A 26,161-nucleotide genomic window follows, 5' to 3' on the forward strand; every position below is an offset into this window, starting at 1 on the left:
TAATCACAGTTTCAATTTCAGTGCTTGTGATTGGTCTGTTCATATTTTCTATTTCTTCCTGGTTCAGTCTCGGAAGGTTTTGCATTTCTAAGATTTGTCCATTTCTTTAAGTTTGTCCACTTTATTGGCATATAGTAGCTTGTAGTAATCTCTCATGATCCTTTGTATTTCTGCAGTATCAGTTGTTACTTCTCCTTTTTCATTTCTAATTCTGTTGATTGGAGTCTTCCTTTTTTTCTTGATGAGTCTGGCTAATGGTTTATCAGTTTTATTTATCTTCTCAAAGAACCATCTTTTAGTTTTATTGATCTTTGCTATTGTTTCCTTCATTTCTTTTCCTTTTATTTCTGATCTGATCTTTATGATTACTTTCCTTCTGCTAACTTTGGGGTTTTTTTGTTCTTCTTTCTCTAATTGTGTTAGTTGTAAGTTTGGGCTGTTTATTTGAGATGTTTCTTGTTTCTTAAGGTAGGATTGTATTGCTATAAACTTCCCTCTTAGAACTGCTTTTGCTGCATCCCTTATGTTTTGGGTCGTCGTGTTTTCATCCTCATTTGTTTCTAGGTATTTTTTGATTTTCTCTTTGGTTTCTTCAGTGATCTCTTGGTTATTAAGTAGTGTATTGTTTAGCCTCCATGTGTTTGTATTTTATACAGATTTTTTCCATAATTGATATCTAGTCTCATAACGTTGTGGTTGGAAAAGATACTTGAAACAATTTCAATTTTCTTAAATTTACCAAGGCTTGATTTGTGACCCAAGATATGATCTATCCTGGAGAATGTTCCATGAGCATTTGAGAAGAATATGTATTCTGTTGTTTTTGGATGGAATGTCTTGTAAATAGCAATTAAGTCCATCTTGTTTAATGTATCATTTAAAGCTTGTGCTTCCTTATTTATTTTCATTTTGGATGATCTGTCCATTGGTGAAAGTGGGGTGTTAAAGTCCCCTACTATGATAGTGTTACTGTCGATTTCCTCTTTTATAGCTGTTAGCAGTTGCCTTATGTATTGAGGTGCTCCTCCGTTGGGTGCAAATATATTTATAATTGTTATATCTTCTTCTTGGATTGATCCCTTGATCATTATAGTGGCCTTCTTTGTCTCTTGTAAAAGTCTTTGTTTTATAGTCTGTTTTGTCTGATGTGAGAAGTGCTACTCCAGCTTTGTTTCCATTTTCATGGAATATCTTTTTCCATACCCTCACTTTCAGTCTGTATGTGTCCCTGGGTCTGAAGTGGGTTTCTTGTTGACAGCATATATATGGGTCTTGTTTTTGTCTCCATTCAACCAGTCTATGTCTTTTGGTTGGAGCATTTAATCCATTTACATTTAAGGTAATTATCGATATGTATGTTCCTATTACCATTTCCGTAATTGTTTTGGGTTTGTTATTTTAGGTCTTTTCCTTCTCTTGTGTTTCCTCCCTAGAGAAGTTCCTTTAGCATTTGTTGTAAAGCTAGTTGGTGGTGCTGAATTGTCTTAGCTTTGCTGGCTGTAAAGGTTTTAATTTCTCCATCAAATCTGAATGAGATCCTTGCTGGGTAGAGTAATCTTGGTTGTAGATTTTTCCCTTTCATCACGTTAAATATATCCTGCCACTCCCTTCTGTCTTGCAAAGTTTTTGCTGAAAGATCAGCTGTTAACCTTATGGGAATTCCCTTATGTGTTATTTGTTGGTTTTACCTTGCTGCTTTTAATATTTTTTCTTTGTATTTAATTTTTGATAGTTTGATCAATATGTGTCTTGGTGTACTTCTCATTGAATTTATCCTGTATGGGAGTCTCTGTGCTTCCTGGACTTGACTATTTCCTTTCCCATATTAGGGAAGTTTTCAACTATAATCTCTTCAAATATTTCTCAGTCCCTTTCTTTTTCTCTTCTTCTTCTGGGACCTCTATATTTTGAATGTTGGTGCATTTAATGTTGTCTCAGAAGTCTCTGAGACTGTCTTCAATTCTTTTCATTCTATTTTCTTTATTCTGCTCTACAGTACTTATTTCCACTATTTTATTTTCCAGGTCACTTATCCGTTCTTCTGCCTCAGTTAATCTGCTACTGATCCTTTGTAGAGAATTTTTAATTTCATTTATTGTGTTGTTCATCATTGTTTGTTTGCTCTTTAGTTCTTCTAGGTCAGTGTTAAACATTTCTTGTATTTTCTCCATTCTGTTTCCAAGATTGTGGATCATCTTTTCTATCATTATTCCGAATTCTTTTTCAGGTAGACTGCCTATTCCCTCTTCATTTGTTAGGTCTGGTGGGTTTTTACCTTGCTTCTTCATGTGCTGTGTGTTTCTGTGTCTTCTCATTGTGCTTAACTTACTGTATTTGAGGTCTCCTTTTCGCAGGCTGCCGGTTCGTAGTTCCCATTGCTTTTGGTGTCTGCCCCAAGTGGCTAAGGCTGGTTCAGTGGTTTGTGTAGGCTTCCTGCTGGAGGGGACTAGTGCCTGTGTTCTGATGGATGAGGCTGGATCTTTTCTTTCTGTTGGGTAGGTCCACATCTGGTAGTGTGTTTTGGGGTGTCTGTGACCTTATGATTTTTGGCAGCCTCTCTGCTAATGGGTGGGGTTTTGTTCCTGTCTTGCTAGTTGTTTGGCATAGGATGTCCAGCACTGTACCTTGCTGGTCATTGAGTGGAGCTGGGTCGTGGCGTTGAGATGGAGTTCTCTGGGAGATTTTTGCCATTTGATATTACATGGAACTGGGAGGTCTCTGGTGGACCAATGTCCTGAAATTGGCTCTCCCACCTCAGAGGCATAGCCCTGATGCCTGGCCGAAGCACCAACAGCCTGTTATCCACATGGCTCAGCACAATAGGGGGGAAAAAAGAAAGAAAGAAAGAAAGGAAAAGATAAAATGAAATGAAATGAAATTTAATGAAATAAAATAATGGTATTAAAATAAAAAATAATTATTAAAAAAATTTTAAAGTAATAAAGTAAGAAAGAAGGAAAGAATAGAGCAACCAAACCTAAAAACAAATCCACCAATGATAAGAAGCAGTAAAATCTATACTAAAAAAAAGAAAAAAAACGGACAGAAAGAACCCTAGGACAACTAATAAAAGCAAAGCTATACAGACAAAATCACATACAGAAGCATACACACTCAGAAAAAGATAAAAAGGGGAAAAAAAATATATTGTTGCTCCCAAAGTTCCACCTCCTTGATTTGGGATGATTCGTTGTCTATCTAGGTATTCCACAGATGCAGGGTACATCAAGTTGATTGTGGAGATTTACTCTGCTGCTTCTGAGGCTGCTGGGAGAGATTTCCCTTTCCCTTCTTTGTTCTCACAGCTCCTGGGGTTCAGCTTTGGATTTGGCCCTGCCTCTGCATGTAGGTCACCTGAGGCCATCTGTTCTTCACTCAGACAGGACGGGGTTAAAGGAGTAGCTATTCAGGGGCTCTGGCTCACTCAGGCCGTGGGGAGGCAGGGGTACGGAATGCTGGGCAAGCCTGTGGCGGCAGAGGCCAGTGTGACGTTGCAGCAGCCTGAGGCACACCGTGTGTTCTCCCGGGGAAGTTGTCCCTGGATCACGGGACCCTGGCAGTGGCAGGCTGCACAGCTCCCAGGAGGGGAGATGTGGAGAGTGACCTGTGCTTGCACACAGGCTTCTTGGTGGCTGCAACAGCAGCCTTAGCGTCTCATGCCCGTCTCTGGGGTCCGCGCTGATAGCCACGGCTCGCGCCCATCTCTGGAGCTCCTTTAAGCAGCACTCTTAATCCCCTCTCCCTGCGCACCCCTAAACAAAGTGGCAAGAAAAAGTGTCTTGCCTCCTCGGCAGCTTCAGACCTTTTCCCGGACTCCCTCCCGGCTAGCTGTGGCACACTAGCCCTCTTTAGGCTCTGTTCATGCAGCCAACTCCAGTCCTCATCCAACCGAAGCCCAAGCCTCAGCTCCCCGCCCCCGCCCGCCCCGGAGGGTGAGCAGAGAAGCTTCTCGTGCTGGTGAGTGCTGGTCAGCGCCAATCCTCTGTGCGGGAATCTCCCCGCTTTGCCCTCCACACCCCTGTTGCTGCGCTCTCCTCCGTGGCTCTGAAGCTCCCCCCTCCGCCACTCGCAGTCTCCACCCACGAAGGGTCTTCCTAGTGTGTGGAAACCTTTCCTCCTTCACAGCTCCCTCCCACTGGTGCAGGTCCCATCCCTATTCTTTTGTCTCTGTTTTTTCTTTTTTCTTTTGCCCTACCCAGGTACGTGGAGTTTCTTGCCTTTTGGGAGGTTTTAGGTCTTCTGCTGGCGTTCAGGAGATGCTCTGTAGGGGTTGTTCCACGTGTAGATGTATTTCTGATGTATCTGTGGGGAGGAAGGTGATCTCCACGTCTTACTCTTCCGCCATCTTGAATCCCTTTCTCTATGCTGTAGTTTTGACTGTCTTATGGTTTTAAAAATGCAGCCATATAGTAAATCTTTTAGTTAAGTTCATTTTGCTTAACTTTGAGACTTAATCTATGTTGGTACCTATGTTTGTAGACTGTTCATTTTCACTGCTGTATAATATTTCCCCATATGGATATATCATGATATCCATTCTACTGTTATAGTTCACATTCTCCACATCATCTAGTATTTTACATGTAAATGATATATGTGTACACACATGTGTAAACCAGCTTTATTTATATCAAACTTACATGTAAGAAAAAAGACTGATATTAAATAGACAGGTTGATGAGTTTTGACAAATATATACACCCATGTGACCACAATCAAGATATAGAACATTTCTATCATCCCTCAAAAATCGCCTTTGCACATTGGCAGTAAATTATCCTATCACCTACATTGGGGAACCACTGATCTCACTGAATTACTTTTGCCTATTCTAGAATTTCATATAAATTGAATCATACAGCAAGTAACATTTTGTGTCCGATATCTTTTATTCAACCTGATGTTTATGAGATGCATCCATGTGGCTGCATGTCAGTTTGTTGTTTTGTCTGTTGAATGTTATTCTTTTGTGTGATTCTCCCACAGCTTCTTTAACTTTTTTATGTTTACATACATTTGGGTGGTTTTTCTTTTCATCTACATGTATGTCTGTTGAATATATACTTAGGAGTAGCGTTGCTGTCATAGTATATGCTTATCTTGCACTTTGGTGGGTAATGCAAAGTGGTTCTCATCATTGAGTAGTTATGCTCACTTATGTTAACACTAGCAGTGTTAACTAGTGCATTTCTTTTGTCTCATAGCCTCAACAGAATTTCGTTATTTAAAAAATTTTAGCCATACAGGTGGGCGGGTAGTTATATTTCATTGTGATTTTAATTTGTATTTTCTGATGACTAATGAAATCGAGCACCTTTTAACGCATTTATTGGTCACTGACCATGTTTCTATCATCTTTTATGTGGTGCCTTTTGGAGTCATTTGCCCATTTTGAGGGAGGGGGGTTGTTGTTTTGAATTGCATTTTCTGTGTTTTATAATGATTTTTAAGAGTTATTGATTCACCATGAGTATGAGCCCTTTGTCGAATATATATTTTCCTCTTCTACATACTGCTTTTTTATTCTTTGATGGTGACTTTTAATGAATGAAAGTTCTTTAATTTAGTCAGATTTACCATTACTTTCCTTTAGAGTTAGAATTTTTCATATGTTAAGACACAGAAGATATTCTGTTTTATATTCTTCTAGCTTTATTGTTTGGCCTATCATGTTGGGATTTATAATCCACCTTTTTTTTTTTTTTTTTTGCGGTACGCGGGCCTCTCACTGTTGTGGCCTCTCCGGTTGCAGAGCACAGGCTCTGGACGCGCAGGCTTAGCAGCCATGGCTCACGGGCCTAGCCGCTCGCGGCATGTGGGATCTTCCCGGACCGGGGCACGAACCCGTGTCCCCTGCATCGGCAGGCGGACTCTCAACCACTGCGCCACCAGGGAAGCCCCTATAGTCCACCTTTAATTGATTTCTAGGTATAGTTTGAGGTAGGAGTACTTTTTTTTTAATACCAAGTGGATATCCAAGTCATCTTCTTATTAAAGACATGCTTTGCTCATTGCTCAAGATTGACATCTTTGTTTTAACTTAAATGAATATTGGGTGCCTTTATGCCCATTCTACTTCACTAATCTATATATCTGTCCTTTTATCAGTAATGTAGTTTCTTCATTACCATAGTTTTAAAAATAAATCCTGATACCTAGCAGAGCAAGTCTTCTCACTTTCTTCTTCAGGTGTCTTAGTTATTCTTGGTCTTTTGCTTTTTCTTATAAATTTAAAGATCAACTTCTTAAATTCCACCTAGATACCCTCCCCTGTAACTCTTTTGATTGGGATTACATTGATTCTACAAATGAACATAGGCAGTGTTGACATCTTTGCAGTATTCAGTCTTCCATATATTCCTCCATTGAATTAGATTTTCTTTAATTTTCTCAGGACTGAGTTCTTACAAATCTTTTGTTAGATTTAATCCAGGGTTTTTATATTTTTCTGATACTTTTGTATATGGTATCACTTTTAATATTTCATTTTGTTCGCTGATATTTGGGAATATAGTTTATATTTTATGTATCAACCCTATGAAGAGTAGGTTTGCTAAATTCATTTTTAAACAACTCTTTGAGGTATAATATTTGCATAATAAACTGTACCAATTCAAAGCATATAATTTGATGAGTTTTGAAAGATGTGTAAACCTATTAAATTATCACCACAATTAAGAAGTGGCAGTTCCATCAACCCTAAGCATTTCTTAGTGTCCTTCTACAGTCCATCCATCTTCCACGCTCCCTTATAGAATCATATAGGATATACGACTTTGTGCCAGGCTTCTTTTGCTGAGCATGATGATTTTGAGAGTTATTCATATTATTATGTTTAGTATTAATTTGTATCCTTTTATTAGTTCCCACCCCCAAGCTTGGTAGTAATCCCTTAGGTCCTTATACCACTATTTGTTTATCATTCATCTGTTGATGTACATTTAGTTTGCTTTAAGTTGTTGATTATTGAGGGTAAAACTGCTATGAAGAAAGACCAGAAAACTTTATTTCCCTGGAAATATGTTTTCAATTCTTTTGAGTTTCTAGGATTGGATAGCTGGGAACTTAAATTAACTTTATCAGAAAATGTCAAGCAGTATTCCAAAATGGATGTACCCTTTTGCGTTCCTGCTGGCAGTATTTAAACCTTTTATTTATTCAACATGCTGTCTAACACTTGGTATTTACAGCCTTAAGTTTATCCATTCTAATGAGTCCGTATTTATTATCACATCTGTGTATCCTCTTATAAAGTGTCTATTTAAATTTTTGTCCATTTTTAAATTGAATCATTCCTATTAATAGATTGTAAGTATTCTTTTTATATTTTAGAAACAAGTCATTTATCAGAAATATGTGACAGCATAAAGGTCCAACTTTTTTTTGGGGGGGTGTTGTATCTTATTTAAGAAATCTTTGCATACTTAAAGGTTGCAAAATTTTTCTTCTGTTGGTTTCCAGAAGGTTTAGAGTTTTAGTAGTAACATTTAGGCCTAAACTGCATTTCAAGTTAATTTTTGTATATGGTATGAAGTAATGGTTGATATTCATTTCTTTTTTTAAATTGAGCTATCCAGTTATTCCAGCAACACTTGTTGAAAAGACTATCCTTTCCCCATTGAATTGCCATGACATATTTTTTCAAAAATCACTGGACCATAGATGTGTGGGAGTATATGTGGACTTCTGTTTAATTCCATTGATTTATATGTCTGCCCTTTCACCAATACCACACAAATTTGATTGCTGTAGTTTTAGACTAAATATTGAAATCATGTACTATAAATCTTCCAATTTTGTCTTTCTTTTAAATGTTCTGACCATTCTAAATTGTTCTTATTTGCATGTAAATTTTAGCATCACCTTGTTAATTTCTATAAAAAAGATCACTGGAATTTTGTTTGGGATTATGTTGACGCTGTATATCAATATGTGGAGAATTCACATCTTAACGATATTGAGTCTTCCAATCCATGAACATGATATATCTACTTATTTAGGTCTTTAATTTTTCTCAGCAATGTTTTAGAGTTTTCAGTGTGCAGATCCTGCCCATATTTTGATAAATTTACCCCTTAGTATTTCATGTTTCTTTATGCTCTTGTAAAAGTTATATTTTCAAACTATTTTTCCAATTGTTAATTGCTAGTATTTAGAAATACTATTGATTTTTAAAAATATTTCCCCCTATCCTGGTACCTTGCTAGACTGACTGACTTAGCAGTTTGAGAAGCTTTTAGGTAGATTTTTAAGGATTTCCTGTTGATTAGATACAGACTTCTGCTTATAAGAGGCCTTCCTTTCCAATTTGAATGTTTTTTTATTTCTTTCGCTTGTTGCACTGACTGCAACATATGAACTAATGTGTATATAACTAGTGAGCGCCCACCTCCTTGCCTTATTTCCAGTCTTAGGGAAAATGATTCAGTCTTTAATCTTTGATTATGATGTTGGTTTTTCATAAATGCCCTTTATTAGGTTGAGGAAGTTTTTTTCTATTCCTAGTTTGCTGAGAGTTTTTGTCATGAATGGATTTTGAATTTTGTCAATTGGTTTTTCTGAATCTATTGCTGTGAGAATGTGATTTTTCTCCTTTATTTTCTTAATTTGGTGAATTATATTAATTTTTCCATGTTAAACCAACTTTGCTTTCTTGTGGTAAATCTCACCTGGTCATAATATATTATCCTTTTTATGTATTGTTGGATTTGATTTGCTAATATTTTGTTAACGATTTTTGCATGTTAAATTTATAAGGAATATTTGTCTAATATTTATCTGTTGTTTTGTTTTTGACTGGTTGTGTATTAGTAATACTGGCCTTACTGAATGAACTAGGAAGTAGTCCTTCCTTCCCAATTTTCTGAAAAGGTTTACATAGAATTGGTATTATTCCTTCCTTAAATGTTTGGTGGAGCTCACCATTGCAGTATTTGGGCCTGGAGCTTTTTGTGGGTAGGTGATTAATTACTGAATTCAATTTTTCTAATAGATACAGGGATATTAAGATTTTCTATTCTTGTGTCCTATTTGATCATTTGTATCTCAAGGAATTTTTCCATTTCATGTAAATTGTTGAATTTATTGGCATAAAGTTTTTCTTAATAGTCTGTAATTATCCCTTTAATGTTTGTAGGATTTGTAGTGATGTCCTCTCTTTCATTCCCGATATTGGTAATTTGTCTCTTCTGTCCCTCATTCTTATTTTCCTTCCCTGAGGGTTATAAATTTTATTGATCTTTTCAAAGAACCAGCTTTTGGTTACCATTATTTTTAAATTTTGTTTATATTCTATTTCATTGGTTTCTGTTCTTTTATATAGATATAAATAAATAGATAACTACAACTACATATATATATAGTCTTTCCTATAGTTACTTGGGCATATTTATATTTAAGAGAAGTTAAGGCCACTGTCCTTATCCTTATATTTAAATGGAAAAATAGAACTCTTTCATATGGTAGTAGGTATTCATTACCTTCTGTTTCCACAGTGTTTTCCTCTGGCATTGCTGTTACGTTGTATTCTAATTAATTACCTGTAGTATTTCTCTCTCAAGGTTGTGAGATCTTTGAGAAAAGGTCTTATGTCTTTTCAAATTATGCTCTTAGAGCCAGACAGATTTTTTATTCAATATTGTAAAGCTAAAGACAAAAGAAATCATAAATACTTGGGCAAATATGTTCATTTTACTTTTGTGAATTATAAATGTAAGAAGCAAACACTTGTAAAATCCAATAAAATCTCTTCCTTTAAGGCTATTTAAAAAAACACATTTATGGAATTTGGCCATTGTATTTGTTCATTAAAATCAAACTTATTTTTGAATATTGGTTTTTCTAACAAAAAGAATATATGTGCCTACAATTAATCCTTTACTCAAGATGGTAACATCTATTTTTACGTATTTTATCTATTTTTCCCTTTGCCTTAAGCTATTTCCGTGAGAGAAGAAATGTTCCCACCTCAACTGGAAAATCTATGACACAACAAAGTGAGTCTCAGCTTTTAAAGTCTGTAAATTAGTTAGTAGTCATTTGATACTCTTACAAGTGTTAAAATCATGATCAAGAAAGCAGCCCACCTGTGGAATAGGGAATAGTGGGAATAACTGTCTGCCAGGGTTCATAGTACTCCAGACACTTTTAAAGGTGAGTGAATGAAAGACAGTAATATATACGCAGACTCCTGGAAATTTGCACATGCTAATGTAAAAAGATTTTTTTACCCAGGCTTCATTTATCATTAACCACAGTCGAAAGCATTTAACTAAATTATGTGGTTTCTGACAGTCTGAACTACAGGGCGTAGATTTATGGAAAGTAATTTTGCCATGGTAACAGGAAAGGGCTGACATTGCTCTGGTCAACTGCTCATTGACAGAGGCTTTTCTTTCTTTTTGAAAATTCTGCGTGTACAAGTTCAGGAACATTCTTCTCAATGCTGTTAGCAAACACTTGACTACTGAACCTTTAAAAAAATTTGCCACAGCAGAAAATGCAAGTGTTGAGAATTCTTTCTTGTGGATCAATGTAATTCAGGGATTGTGGAAATTCTCTTGAAAGAATTTACTTACAGTTGCATTAATAGTTATGGTATTAGAGGGATTATATTAAGTGGATTCTGGCATTTTGAATGCTATAACATCTAGCTGTTATGTTAGTGAACTTTTAATGATCATTTGTTTAAAATTATAATAGAATTAAGATTAATTTTCTGCCATTAAAACTAATCTCTTATTTAGGAATTAACATTATAAACACACCATGACAATTTCCATTGTATGGGGAAATGTGCTTACTTATATTAACATGGATCCTATAGGTTAGCAAGGACAAATGTGACACATCACACTTTGAGAAACAGTGAGTAATGTGTTTTGGTTGTGAAGTGAGGGGTGTATACATTGAGAAAATCATGCTTAGAGTTGATTTGAGGGTAAGAATTATGAGCAGAATTTTGGACTCTCAGAGAATAAAGCTTAAGTTGTGATATTGCTATAAAATAATTAAACACATGCTTTTTTAAAACAATATTTCACATTATTCACATCTTTCTATTCTCATCCTATAATTCCCCCAAAAGATACGAATGAGGAGAATTCATCTTCCATTTTCCCTTATGGAGAGACCTTTCTCTTCCAGAGACTAGAAAATTCCAAGGTTAGTCCCGTACATTTTAATTTTTTTCCATATTCAATTCTTTGCTTTTCTGCCTATATATGCCTCTTCATTTTCCTTTAAGCTGTTTGAAGAATGTGTTATATTGAAGAAAGAAATTTCCATTCAGCGAAATTCTGCTCAGTAAAATCATGGCAGATTTATATCTTTAAAAATATATCACAGAAATACATTTCAATTTGATTTTAGGAATACAGATCAGTGGGTTTTCAAAATTTACCACAAGTTACTTAAAAAAAAAAAAGAATAAGACAAACCCCTGTAAAAAGGAAAGGCAAACTGACAGAAGCTACTAGATTTTACTTTGCCTTATACCCAAATATAGACAGACTTCTAACTATTTACAAATCTTAATTATTCAGTTTATCACTTAGTCTTTCCTCTCCACTACTTGTTCTCTTTTGGTATTTTATTTCTTGGTCATGATGAAAGAGAAGTTGGAAGACAAAAAGTAAGTGGGAAAGTAAAAGTAAATAAATTTTATTCTTAGCATCTTCTGTTCTTCTTAGTTGAAATGATGAGTTATTAATGATTTAAATAAAATATTGAAAAAGGGATCAAAAGGCTACCATTTAATATAGTCACCCTAATTAAATTGTTTTTATTGAAAATTGATCTAAACAATTGACGTTTGTTTAATAAAACTAAACCCAGATACTGTGAATCTTTGTAGAATATTGCTCCCCTAAAAAAATGTGTATTTTTTTTTTATAGAAGAGATCCATAAAGAATGAATTTTGGACCCAGGAAGATACACTCAAAGGGGAAACAACTACTGAAAGAAACTCATTTTTTGTCAAATCAAGGTATGAGGACATGATTGATGATGATTAATTCTTTTGAATAAAATGTTATATAATATACAATGTTGAATTCTTGCTCATATTATATTTCTAAGAAAATAGTTTACATTGGTAAGTTCAAATCCTTTCTTTTGACAACAGCACTCATTTCAGTAATTGAATTTAGAGCCTGTAAATCGATTCTATAGTCTGTAGCACATTATTTTTGTCTTTTCCTAATTGAAACCATTCTCCCTTTCCCAAAGTGGCAAATATGTGGTGACCATGTTTGCACTTTAAAGATAGGAAGTTACCTTACTATGAAGAAGAAAGGGGCAGTGCCAAAAATGTCGCTATGTGAGGTGCATAATTTTTACAAATGTAAAGTATCCTTTTATTAGAAGTTCAGCATTGACAAGCAGCTTGAAAATTATCCAGTTATTTGGATCACACATGAGATTGAATAGCGTTTGTAAGGTACCAACTTAAATTTTATTTTTCTCTCAGCTTTATTAGCACTTGATGTAGTGCATCATTACCTAACATTTGTCTATGTTAACCTTTATTCTCCAGGGCTAACACTGTTGAGAGTTTCCTTAAGATGAGACTAAATAATTGAGAATCTTCAGTAGGCATTTGATATGAACTTACTACAGTGCAGAATGTGGAAGGGGCCAAGTTAAGTCCTTTAAGGTGGCAATGATTTTTAGAATACCACGTCCAGAAGGATGTAATTTGACTCCTACGCATATTTGTTTCATTGATTAGCAAAAACTTCTTTGTAATGAGTTTTATTATGCATAAATGGCTGAGCCAATCTGTTTTGTCATTCCTTAAATCTATACGAATATACTTAGCAACTATGTGTTCCAGTAAATATTATATGTTATACAGCTTTTACCTTCTGAATGTACCCTGGCCCTTTCTTGTTTTCTAGTTAGCAATGTGGTGCAGGTTTTTTCTCATTAGTGATGCAAAATAATACTAAAGTTCTCACCAGTCAGATGTATTCTTTGTTTTATTACATTATGATGGAACATAGGGTCCTTGAAGTCAATTAGTGGAGAGTTAGAGAGGGGGCAACATGTGGAAATAAGATCTCTAGTACCTCTCTCCACGAGATAGTGGTTCATGATCTGGCCCATTAAGTGACTGGCCACTTACTGGTGCTGGTGAAGACGTTTAAATTGTGATGCAGAGAATATGGCAGTCTCCATCCTCACCACTCACACCCAACCCCCCAAATAAACAGGTCAGATTAAATGATACATAAGAAAAAATACACTACTTCTAGTAGTATTCAAATATGTGTTAGTATAATGAGAGATTTCTATTTTTCAGGAAGTTTTAAAAATTATCAGATGCGTTAATTGAACTCCACCATTTTTCCTGGCCTTAAATTTCTGTGATTGGTTGTTTATAAATAGAAAAAGTAACCAATGGCTTAAGTCACATAGAGCTGTGGGAAATATTAAAACCATTCTTTTTTCATTTAGCATATATGATAACAGGATGGAGAACGTAAGTGAAAACAAAGTAGAAGATATTTGGATACCTCGAGAGGACAAAAACAATCTTCCTATAGACTCTGCTTCGGAATCAGAATATTCAACAGTAGAAGAATGCTTTCACAGTTTAAGAAGAAAACATTCAAAGCCATATAAATCTAGGACTCAAAAAGCAGTGAATTTTGTCCCTGTTAATAGGCACAGTTATCCACTAAGCTCAACAAGTGGAAAGGCTGATTCATCAATCATTTCCTCAAATGTAATATCTCCCTATGCCTGTTTTTATGGATCATCTGCAAGAAAGGTTAAATCAGGATGGCTTGACAAACTCTGTCCCCAAGGGTATGTATTTATTCTTTTTTGTTTTTTTTCCCCTAAGTGGCATATTTTTAAAAATTCAAGCGTATCCATTTCTAAACCTGCTAGGTTGCTGTTGCTCCTCCCCACCCCCCATGCATACAGAGACAGTTTGTAGGGACTTTCAATACACTTTTGCAAATGCTCTTCTTTAGATATAATGTGGGGCATGGGCCATGTGCTGTGTGGAATTCCAGGTTAAGGTTCTGCATAGCAAATTAAAACTGGAAGTCTGATTTCACATCTAGATCCTTAATGTTAGTTTCTAACTTTGCACCAAAATGCACTATCCTGTATCTCAATTTGTAGCAAAGAAAAACAACAGCGATTGAGTTTGTATTACTCAGCCCACGCTGTTTGGCTTTCGCTCTTCGCTCCCATTATAACAGCGTTCTGTTTGGGAATACAAGGCTTATTGTAGTTAGGGGAAAGTATGTCACTGTTACATTTTAGGCTTCACTGCTATTGATATATTGTTTTGAGTTTTGAATGTTACACAAAAGGTCAGAGTCCCTTGAATATTATACTTTAAAAGCAGTTTTATCATTTCAGTTGTTGACAAAGAAACTTCTGTCCTTAAGCATTTTGCAGTACTGAGAAATCTTTGGGGAGGGATTATGTTTAATTAGAATTATTTTCTGACATCCTGAATTTTGAATGTCCTTTTGAAATATTTACTGGAAATGTTCCTCATGAATTATTAAATTATTTAGGGATTAAATCTCTTCTGTTTAAGTAGTTGTTGTGGTGAGTCCCTATGTTGTGCTGGTTTTCTCTACTCTTCCCCGAAAAGGTGTATCATTTCTAGAAAGCCTGTTTTCTCCTAAAATAAATTTTATTAGCAAAAAAATTGCTAGAAGAAGCATCAGTTGACTAGTGGGAGAAGGAATGATATTTCTTAAGGAATCGGAAAAAAAAAAGCTGAACCCTTTTGTGGTTAGTAATTACATGATTAATACTTTATAGGATTGCATCCCTTTAGCAAATTAGATGTTGACTAAACTGAAGCAGAGAACTTCTTAGCATCACATATTTTGTCTCACTCCTTTCTGGTTGCATTAGGATGACAAAGTAGTTAACTGTGTCTGCTTTTCATCAGTCATCGGTATTATTGGTAAATGCATAGTCAAATTGCACCGGTATGAGTCATTACTCAAATATACACACTGGTGGAATGAAACATTGAGCGGGAATAGTCTCAGGTCTTTCATTTCTGTAGAATTTAAATGATTAGGGAGATCCCAGTGCTCTCTCAAAGTATCACTGGAAGATTTAGCAGATTCTGCATACAGAGCCCCTAGCAGCTGTGGTTTCCTGAATGATCTCTGGTGGGTGGTACCTCGATCTTGATGGAGTTAGGTTAGTATGTTTATGTTGCAGGCACAGAGAAAGATTCACCATTACTGGCCACCTCTGGGATAGTTAGAACATTTTCTCTCTCTTTTTATCAGAACTCTGACTTTCCATCCTTTCTATTCTGAACCTGCCTAAGGTTAGAGGCTGTAATTTTTTGAGATTTTTATTTTTCCATTTTAGAGAAAATAATTGAGTTTTCTGACTTCAGAGTCTTTTTCCAGGTTACCAGGATGCAGCTAGGAAAGTAAACAAAGGAGCTTGTTATATCACCAAGAAATTAAAAAGCTCTTCTCCATGATTATATTGCTATGACTTAAAAGAAATATGTGTAACTGGCCAAGAAGCATGTATTTATTAGACCACAAGTGGAATCTCCATTTTTCCTTTTTCTAGTTAGACTCTGTAGGCTATGGTGAGGGTGTTTAAGATGCTCATTAATTAGACAAAATGATGCCTACCCATTCCTTATGCAGAGGTTACTGAGCTTTGTTTAACTCATGGTCGCATGTCTCTTTGGTGCAGGTAGCACTGATTTTGATGGCATTCTGAATTCCACAGAGAAAGTATTAGTACACATTTTCTGTAAAGGGTCAGATAATAAATACTTTAATCTTTACAGCCATATGGTGTCTGTGGGAGCTCAGCAACTCTGCAGTTGTAGCATGAAAGCAGCCACAGAGAATGTGTAAACTGATGAATGAGGCTGTGTTTCCATAAAACTTTATTTATAAACACATTTCATGGGCCAGGTTTGGCTTGTGGGCCATAGTAGCATAAAACAGATTTGAGGGTTAGCTGAAATCTTATACCAGCTTCCTCCATCTCCTTTGGGCCCCACATCGAAAATTATAACCTGATAGATTACGGAACAAGGAAACTACTTTATTATTCTATCAAATCTAGACATAATAAGAAGCAGGATCTCTCTTCGGGTACCTTTCTGCCCTGAATGCTCATACCCAGAGAGCAGCATGACTTGTACCTTACTTCCCTCAAGTTTTTGCTCCAAAGTCTCCTTTGCACGAATCCCTGAACACCAAAGTTAATATTATCACTGCCCCTCCCTCACCACCCCATTACTCCCTTAATTATTTTTCTCATAGCTTATACACTTGATGATTTATTTGTTGCATATATGCTCCGTGGGGACAGTCATCTATATTGGTTTTTGTTTACTGTGGTATCCTCAGCAACTAGAAGATTGCCTAGCAAGTGGTAGATATTCTTAGTGTTTGTTGTTGAATGAATTAGTAAAAACAAACTAGTATTAGGCATAGTTTTTTCTTTCAATCTTTCTAAAACAGCTATTTTTTAATTTATAGGGATCTTGTAGTAAAAACTAAACTCCAGACACTGTATTGGTTGGAAATCTGCTGGTGCTGGTGTACATTAACAGAGCAGTGAACTCTCAGTGCATTTATTTAAATTCTGTTTCCCCCTATAGACATATAGGAAACCCTTTTGACTTTTTAACGTGCTGTTTTCTGTATGTGAGGACATGTGTTGTCAAAACACAGTTTACAAACAAATAGTGGGAATTCCCTGCTCTGTCCAGTATTTAGGACTCTGTGCTCTCACTGCTGTGGGCTCGGGTTCAATCCCTGTTCAGGGAACTAAGATCCCACAAGATACGCCACAAAAAAAAAAAAAAAAAAAAAAAAAAGCCATACTTGGTTATCCTTCTCCAAATAGTGTTGGAAACTGTCCTCAGTCATGAGTGACATTAAACAAAGTAATAAAATTCATAATCTGGATTTATTTCATGTGACTGAGTGTCTGTTTGCTTTGAAATGGAAATGCCAGTTCTGAATCAATGCACAGTATGTGAAAACTGCCCAATATTTGTAAGAAAATAATTGGATAACACCATGCAACTAGAGAAATATGGAAACATTTCCAGCTGAGCTTAAAGTATGAACATTTATTTAACTATTAGAATGATCTAATTATAATATAGCCTTATACTGTTGGTTTAAAAAATTGTATGGAAAAAACTTGATAAAATGTTGAACTTGGGTTTGTTGTTAGTGTTTCAAACAGGTGAGGCAGATGAGAAACTTAACAAATGGTCTTGCGTTAAAAAAACCTCACTGGGTTTTGAAGATAAAAAAACAAGTCTCTTTCCTTCCCCTTTCCTATCTGCAACTAATATGCTCAAGCTTTTCAGCAAGTCTGAGTAGATGCAAATATGGAAGACTGGATAGAATTTATTCCAGAATTTCCTGAATGTGCAACTCAGAGGAAGAATCCTGTGAGTTTCTGTAAATCAAAGAGAACATGGTTGAATGTGCCACACCCCTTCTAGGAGAACCAGGTATTGAAATATCCAAGAATATCTGCAACTAGGAAACGCTTTTGACTTTTTAACCTGCTGTTTTCTAAAGATGTTTGTGTGTTTGGTATCACACACTGAGCATAGTTATAAAAACCGCAATATATCTTGAGGAATTCATATTTTTATTTGACAAGATGTTTTAGAACATTTTTTCTTACTCAGCTAAATTCCTCTTTTAAAAAATTAATGTTTTTAACCATAGGGAAGCATTGTGTGGTAATGTCAGTCCGGGACAGCAGGAGCTGAACACGCAAGGTTAACTCAGAAATTTGTGTATATAATATGCTCAAGAATTTCTGGACGAATACAAGGATAAGCAAGATGTGTTCCTGGCCTTTTTTGTATCTTCCACTTTGGGCAGAAAAAAATACAAATAAAAATAAATTTGAAAGATAACGTATAATAATTGGTACAGAAAGGTCCACAAAATACAGAATCATGAGGTTACAGAGGGGTTGAGAAAACGTTTCTTCAGAGATCTTCTAAGGAGGAGAAATAGCAGCTCGACTGACCTTTGGAAAATGGATACCGTTTCAACTGGCGTTTTTAGATGAAATACTTTTCAGGCTAGAGGGAGTGAAAAGGCACTGATGTCAGTGATATCTGGATGTCCTGAAGTCTATGAGATAAATAGAGGGGTTAGCTGAGGTTATTTTATGGAAGACACAAGTTAGGCTCTAGGACCAGGAGGGAGAAACTGCCAGAGAATTACATGTCCAGGTTGAACACAGAACTAGGGAAAATGAAAAAGCCAGTGATCAAATACCAAAACAGGGGTCAAATTCCAAACAGTGATTGAGAGATCACTTAGAAGCCACCCATGACTTGGAGGGAGATCAGAACTTATACTGTTGGTTCCTTTGTCAGTGGCTGACTTTCCAGCCTGTGCCCAGAATCTCCAAGGCTGCTTTAGTGGAGCAGTTTTCCACCTGCTCCATAAGTGTGTGAGGGCCTCAAGCCTCCTGGGAGTGCTGTCCTGCGGCCAGCCTTTCAGTGAAAAGCAGTTGTAGTGGCAAGTTGACAAGTCTCTCTATCTGACCAGGGTTTTCTATACCAATCAGTGTGTTGAACTTAAAGTTGAATCTTAAATCTCTAATAAAAAGTATCTTTTTATACTAGTGAACTAGTTGGCCTTTTCTCTCAAATCACACATAACTTGTGAAGACCATGCCAAGCAAATAAAAGGCTTCCATATTTTATTTGTAATTTGAGGAAAAAATTCTTAGTTTTAGTGTTTATTAAAATAACATGGCTAATTTCAGTCAGTCTAGCTGCAGAGAAGTGAATGAGGGTGTTGGAATCAGGCAGAAATTAGAATTGTCAAGCTATCGCTCATTTGCTGTGTGACTCAATGTCTCAGAACTGCTGTTTCCCACACATAAAAGTGTAAGGTCAAGGCTTCCTCTGTGGGATCAGTTGGAAAAGTAGGTTAACATTGGGTCTGACTACAGAGCCCCTTAAGCAGGGCTCAGTAAACCTCAGCTTGCTTTCTTTTCAGAAGAGCATCATTTCATTTCAGGTGACCTTTGATAATGTTACCAAAAGTAAGTTCTAGTCAGTTCTTACCTTGGTAACTATAAGGTAAAGAAATCATATGTTCACATTAAACCTTCAAAATTAAGTTTTTTAGTGGTTATAAAAGCACATGGTTTAAAGCATCTGAAAGTTCTGTATGGCTTATTAAGAAAAAATAGCTGGAGAGAGGGGAAGTTGGATAAAGACAGTCAAAAGGTCCAAACTTCCAGTTTATAAGATAAATAAGTACTTGTAATATATAACATGATAGATATAATGAACACTGCTGTATGTTCTATATGAAAGAGTAAAACCTAAGCGTTCCCATCACAAGGAGATTTTTTTAATATTTAATGTTGCATTTGTATGAGATGATGGATGTTCACTAAACTTACTGTGATAATCATTTCATGATGTATGTAAGTCAGATCATTATGCTGTGCACCTTAAACTTATATGGTGTGGTATGTCAATTATATCTCAATAAAACTGGAGGAAAAAAAGCAGTTTTCCTCTTCTCCCACTTTATCACAAGAGGCAGCCACTTTCTACTTTCTTCAGTAGTTTCTTTTGGTACTTACTTTATCTTTTTTTTTTTTTTAAATACATCTTTATTGGAGTATAATGGCTTCACAGTGCTGTGTTAGTTTCTGTTGTACACCAAAGTGAATCAGCCATATGCATACACATGTCCCCATATCCCCTCCCTCTTGAGCCTCCTTCCCATCCTCTCTATCCCACCCCTCTAGGTCATCACAAAGCACCAAGCTGATCTCCCTGTCCTATGCTGCTCCTTCCCACCAGCCAACTATTTTACATTTGGTAGTGTATATATGTTGATGCTACTTTCACTTTGCCCCAGCTTCCCCCTCCCACCTGTGTCCTCAAATCCATTCTCTATGTCTGCGTCTTTATTCCTACCCAGCCACTAGGTTCATCAGTACCATTTTTTTTTATTTTAGATTCCATATATATGCGTTAGCATACAGTATTTGTTTTTCTCTTTCTGACTTCACTGTGTGACAGACTGTAGGTCCATCCACCTCACTACAAATAACTCAATTTTGTTTCTTTTTATGGCTGAGTAATATTTCATTGTATATATGTGCCACATCTTCTTTATCCATTCATCTGTCGATGGGCATTTAAGTTGCTTCCATGTCCTGGCTATTGTAAATAGTGCTGCAGTGAACATTGTGGTACATGACTCTTTTTGAATTATGGTTTTCTCAGGGTATATGCCCAGTAGTGGGATTGCTGGGTCGAATGGTAATTCTATTTTTAGTTTTTTAAGGAACCTCCATACTGTCCTCCGTAGCGGTTGTATCAATTTACATTCCTACCAAGAGTGCAAGAGGGCTCCCTTTCCTCCGCACCCTCTTCAGCATTTGTTGTTTACAGATTTTCTGATGATGCCCATTCTAACTGGTGTGGGGTGATACGTCATTGTAGTTTTGATTTGCATTTCTCTAATAATTAGTGATGTTGAGCATCTTTTCATGTGCTTCTTGGCCATCTGTATGTCTTCCTTGGTAAAATGTCTATTTAGGACTTCTGCCCATTTTTTAATTGGGTTGTTTGTTTTTTTGATATTGAGCTCCATGAGCTGTTTGTATGTTTTGGAGATTAATCCTTTGTCTGTTGTTTCATTTGCAAATATTTTCTCCCATTCTGAGGGTTACTTTGTTTATCTTAATAATTTTTTCATACTGTTTCTTTCTGACTCTTCAGTGTTAGTAATTAGCTGTTGAGGCACTACCATGGAATATAATATTTATTCATTTTCACCCACTGTCCCCCCTGCATAGACACAGTTCCCATCTAATCATTCTTTTAAAGTAGCCATATAAAATGTCTATGTTATATCTGTATTTAGTTTTATACTCTTAATATCTATGTAAATGCTGCTCATATTTGAGCTTTGCAACATATTATGATTAATTTTTCTTTCATTTGCAACCTTTAGTTTTCCTTGGAGTTAATAATTATTGATTCTTTTTGGTTTACTTAGTTTTTTATGTACTTAAAATTCATTTCTCCACAGATTCTTCCTCAGGACTATGAATTTGTGAAGTAATCAAAATACATACACATATCAATTTCACCATCTTACAGCCCCCTAAGAAAGCTTATTTAGCTTGTATTTTCTAAGCCACTTTTGTTTTTTGTTGTCCTATATTTAATGTAGAAAGCACTTTCTTTCTTTTGACTGTTCATCTTATAATGTACTGTTATTGTTCCATGGACTTAATATATTCTCTTATCTTTCTATGGATATTAATAAGTGTTTTGAAGCTTTCTTTTCCTGTAGTGTCTGTTTCTTTCAATATTTTGGAGGAGGGTTTCTTCCCCATCTTTTAGCTTAGAGATGTTTTCCTCAAATGTTTTGTTAATCTTGGGCTTTTAATTTTTTTAAGTAAAAAAAAAATTATTGCCAAAAAATGCTAACCATCATCTGAGCCTTTGGCAAGTCATAACCTTTTTGCTAGTGGAGAGTCTTGCCTCAGTGTTGATGGCTCCTTGCTGATCAGGGTGGTAGTTGCTGAATGCTGGGGCTGTTGTGGCTGTTTCTTAGAAGAAAACAACAGTGAAGTTTGCCGTATCTATTGCCTCTTCCTTTCATGAATGATTCTCTGTTTGGGCTGTTCATTTAAAATGAGATCCTACAAAGCTGATTGGATCAGGCCCTGATGGGTCTTTCTATCTCTTGTAAGATCATCTTGCTAAACTTTCCTAATGTGTTTCCTTGGAGACTCCTCATGCCAGTATCTTTCAAATGAATCTCCTTATTGAGGGTGGTAAGAGTGGTTAACAGCTTTTTGGGAGCTCAGTAGGGGAATGTGGATGTTTAGGATAAATATTTATGATATAGGCATGATTCTACTGTTTTTAATGCTGTCCCCTACCTTTAGCCTTGTCTGAGTCTCCCAGTCCAGAGACCCCTGTTTGATCTTCTCCAGTGAATAAAACCCTATTATCCTGTTGAGAAAGAGGAGGGGCAGTTTTCCAGCTGAGAAGTAAGGGAGGGATTCTGGGATGGAGTGGTGAGGGGTGCAAGTTTATCTCTTTAATTGCCTTTCAACAACTCTTCTATTCTCAGCACCCCCTCTCCTTCATAGTCACTTCCAGAGTTACTTGTGCCTGTATCTCCTGAGACCTTCTGAAATTTTGTGAGTAAATTGGTTTTCCTCTCAGTTTGATCTCTTGCAGGCTTAGCAATCAGTTCTCTGAAACCTCCTGAGTTAGTTCCTATCCCTTCTTAGGCTTTCCTGATTTCTTGATACTGATGCTATCATTTACTTTTCCGGTCAGTGTTGGCTTGTAGTTATTTATTTTTATTTGTTTTTTAATCCTTTGAGGTTTTAGGAGGAGTAGAGATAAATGCAAACTTTTCACTGGTCGTCTTAACTAGAAGCTGGTTTCATGTTGGATTTTTTGCTTTTTTAACAGAGTATGACTCCATAAAATAAAGAGATCTGAGTCTTTTAACGTGGTTCTTCATATACCATATCATGTAAGCACAAAGCTCTTTGTGAATATTGTAAAAGTTGGAAGTCACACATTAAAATTTGTGCTTTATCATTGGCTTCTAAAACTCCTTTTAGCACTTGAGATTTTATCTTAAAATTTGTTTTTTCTCATTTAAAGCAGAAATGGAAGCTGGGATTTCAGAAAATTTTTGTTTTGTTTTTGTTTTTTGGCCCCAGCTCATTTTGGTTCATATAATCTTGGAAACAATCATTTTGTTTTACTTAAAAGTAAGGAAATACAGTCTAGAAAAAAGGGCTGATATTTTCTAGAAATATTATAATTCCTTGGATGTGCGTCTATAAAATACTTCATAACTAATACTGCAGCATTTACTATTTTTTTAATTTAATTAATTTTTTATACAGTAGGTTCTTATTATTTATCTATTTTATACATATAATATACATATAATATGCGTTTTTCTCTTTCTGACTTACTTCACTCTGTATGACAGTCTCTAGGTCCATCCACGTCTCTACAAATGACCCAATTTTGTTCTTTTTTATGGCTGAGTAATACTCCATTGTATATATTTACCACATTTTCTTTATCCATCTGTCTGTTGATGGACATTTAGGTTGCTTCCATGTCCTGGCTATTGTAAATAGTGCTGCAGTGAACATTGTGGTACATGACTCTTTTTGAATTATGGTTTTCTGTAAGTATATGCCCAGTAGCGGGATTGCTGGGTCATATAATACTGCAGCATTTAAAAGCCTCATACTTAAGAGTAATGAGATAAAATAACTAAATAGAAATGAGTAATTAGATAAACAAAAATCTATACGTTTGGAAATTGTAGTAGTTCTAAAAAATATTGAGTCTAGTTAGGGTTAGAGTAGAAAATAAGATAAAGTATGCATATCATTCTTCAGGATTATGTAAACAAGGCAGGTGAATCTGGAACAGCATGTCTATGATATCTTTTTTCTTAGATATTGTTTAGAATAATTGAGAAGTATTTTTTGATGATTAAAATACCATGATTAATAAAAGCCATAAATCTGACTTAGTTACTTTGAGGTTCATTTCGGTTATGTGATATTTAAAGATGACAGTTTGGTAGCCTCTGCCACTTTAAATTAATATCATTGGTTAGCATGCTTATCCAATTTTTTAGTTTTTTTAAAGCTAAAAGATGTAATCTTTAAAAAAAAAACAACCTTCTGGCACTTAGGATTGAAATTAAACAGGAGTGCCTTCATGTATATACTTCATAAATAGAGATGTAATTGTTTGTATATACACTGTTGTTAAAAAAGAATTTTTAAGACACACAGTTTTTGAGACAACAAAAACTGACACCAGGTGGCAAGGCTGTATTTATGATAGCAGTGGAAACTTCACACAACCTGCCCTACTAGAACTCAAGGGAAGTGCTTATAGAAATCCATTCAACAACACCACACATGCCTTATGAATTATTCTAAAAAGGCTTCTCAAAGAAATGTTTTCCTTTAGAAGCCTAAAAACAAAATAGGATAAAACCTAGGCTAATATTTTTCACGTCTACTTTACTTTTTTTCCCGAAGGAATTCTGAAGCACTTTGCAGAATTGAACTCACATATTAAATGGGTAGAGGTCAAATGTTATTGCTACCTAAAGGGATATTGAGGGTGCTTTGCCATAAAATGTCCCAGAGTCTGTTTTGTGTAGTTGTTAAGAGCATAGACTTTGGGACCAGACTGCCTGGATTTGACTTACAGAAATGATCTTTATCAGTTGTGTGACTTGGGCAAATTATTTAACCTGCCAGCTCCTCTGTGGCTTCATCTGTGAAATGGGAATAATAATATTACTTGCCTCATATGATTGTTTGGAGGACTGAATGAATTAATGTTTGTATATGGCTTGCAACAGTGCCTAGAACAAAGCACTATATAAGTGTTGTTTTTATTATCAAGATTAATAAATTCTGTATTGACAGGCTTTAAAATCTCTTCTTTGTATAATAATCCATTAGTTCTAATTTGTGTCATGTGATAGTAGGAACACAGACTAGAGTGACACTCTATTTTATACTTTGTCTTTTTTTTTAACATTTACTAAATAAATTGTTAATCAAAATTTAAGGGAAAGACATAACTTATGTCAGAGAAAGCGTTTAAAGTACTTTAGAAACCTCTAATTGTGTGTAATAGATTAATTTTACATAATTACACTGGATTTAGTTGCCTGGTATCAAGTAGATTTTTATAAATACATGAGAAAAATATTTAACTCTGGTAAGGAAAGATAATTCTTAAAAATTTACTGTTCACCGATTTTTTTAATTCGAAATTTTACTGAAGTTTAGAAATAGTGCTTCTTAAGCTTTCCCTTTTATGTATCAATAGTTGAAATTTTGATTAATTTATTGAGTTTAACAATTTAAACTCAAGTTTCCATTTGCTAGAAAGAGGAATTGTGAGAAAGGATCTAAGTATAAGTTCTTATCTTTAATTAGCCAGTTATTAGAATTCAGTATTGAAGTTCACATGCAGAAAATAATTGAATGTTGACATATTTAATGAGAAAAATAGATTAAACATGTTTATATAAATTTAGTTTTAGAAACATTTAATTTACTAATTAGAATTTTTAAATAGGAAGGTACAAAATGCACATGTTAAAGAATACATTTTAAAATATTTAACTATAAAATGTATTTTAAAATTACATGGAAACTAATGATGAATTACAAAGCTTTTGTCATATAAAAATTCTGATCTTTGTACTTGAAAAAAGCAAAAAATGAAATTAAGGGTGAAGTGGTTTTGTTAGTAGTATTTTGTTTTCTCTATACGTAACATGAAAATTTGAGGAAGCATCTTGCAATGAGAAATATACGTATTTGTTAGTTTATTCACTAGATATTCAGCATATTTTATATGCTAGAAACTGTGGTAGTTGCCGGTTTTACATTGATTAAAAAAACAAATGGTTTCTGCACTTAAGGATCTCAATATCTAGTATGGGAGGTGGAGGACACAAATCAAATATATAATTGCAAATTCTGCTAAGTGTCATTAAGTAAAGAAATGGAGCAAGAGACCAAAGGAATCTGAAGGATCTGTGTGTTACTCAATGGTGGCCACTTGGGGGAATGACTTTTGAGCTGAGATCTCAAGGATCTCAAGGATCCAAGCCAGGTCAGGAACAGGCAGGGAGCATTCCAATGAGGAAAATGGCATATGGGAAGGCCACGAGGCAAGAAAGCATCTAGACAGAGGAGGCAGTATGGCTGGAGGACAGTATCCACAGAATAGTTACCCACAGATTTGATGGCTGACTGGATGAATGAATGGTAGCGAAAGTAATGTTTTAACAGCAGGATAGCAAAATGGCTCTCTCCAACTACAGAACATTTGATTTTTCAGCGTCCACACTCTCATTCCATTTCAACGTGGGCTGGGATTTGTCTTATTTACCTGTCCTTCCATAGATTATTAAACAGATTTAACCTTTCAAAATATTCGGTTAAAATGGCTGAACACATCTAATAGTCACCTGGTAGCCGAGAAAATTAAAAAATAGTTGGGGGAATATCTTAGGCGTTGAGTCTCTCAGAGGCTGACATTTTGGTTGGCTTTCTTTAGAAAGCCAAGCATCCAGT

The 26,161-nt window shown here is 35.4% G+C and overlaps 1 protein-coding gene across 4 annotated transcripts in view; it reads left to right on the top strand.

The window, feature by feature from the left end:
• The window catches only part of ARAP2 (ArfGAP with RhoGAP domain, ankyrin repeat and PH domain 2), a 199,385-nt gene that overhangs the window by 25,875 nt on the left and 147,349 nt on the right, over positions 1-26,161 (top strand). For all 4 annotated transcript variants that reach the window (XM_060148378.1, XM_060148380.1, XM_060148377.1 and 1 more), the window contains 4 exons: positions 9,937-9,995; positions 11,087-11,163; positions 11,896-11,987; positions 13,460-13,813. In XM_060148378.1, coding sequence (XP_060004361.1) covers positions 9,937-9,995; positions 11,087-11,163; positions 11,896-11,987; positions 13,460-13,813 — 582 coding nt within the window. The remainder of the gene's footprint in view (positions 1-9,936; positions 9,996-11,086; positions 11,164-11,895; positions 11,988-13,459; positions 13,814-26,161) is intronic.

Source organism: Lagenorhynchus albirostris, chromosome 4 (genome assembly GCF_949774975.1).
Source record: "Lagenorhynchus albirostris chromosome 4, mLagAlb1.1, whole genome shotgun sequence".
Taxonomy (NCBI): Eukaryota; Metazoa; Chordata; class Mammalia; order Artiodactyla; family Delphinidae; genus Lagenorhynchus; species Lagenorhynchus albirostris.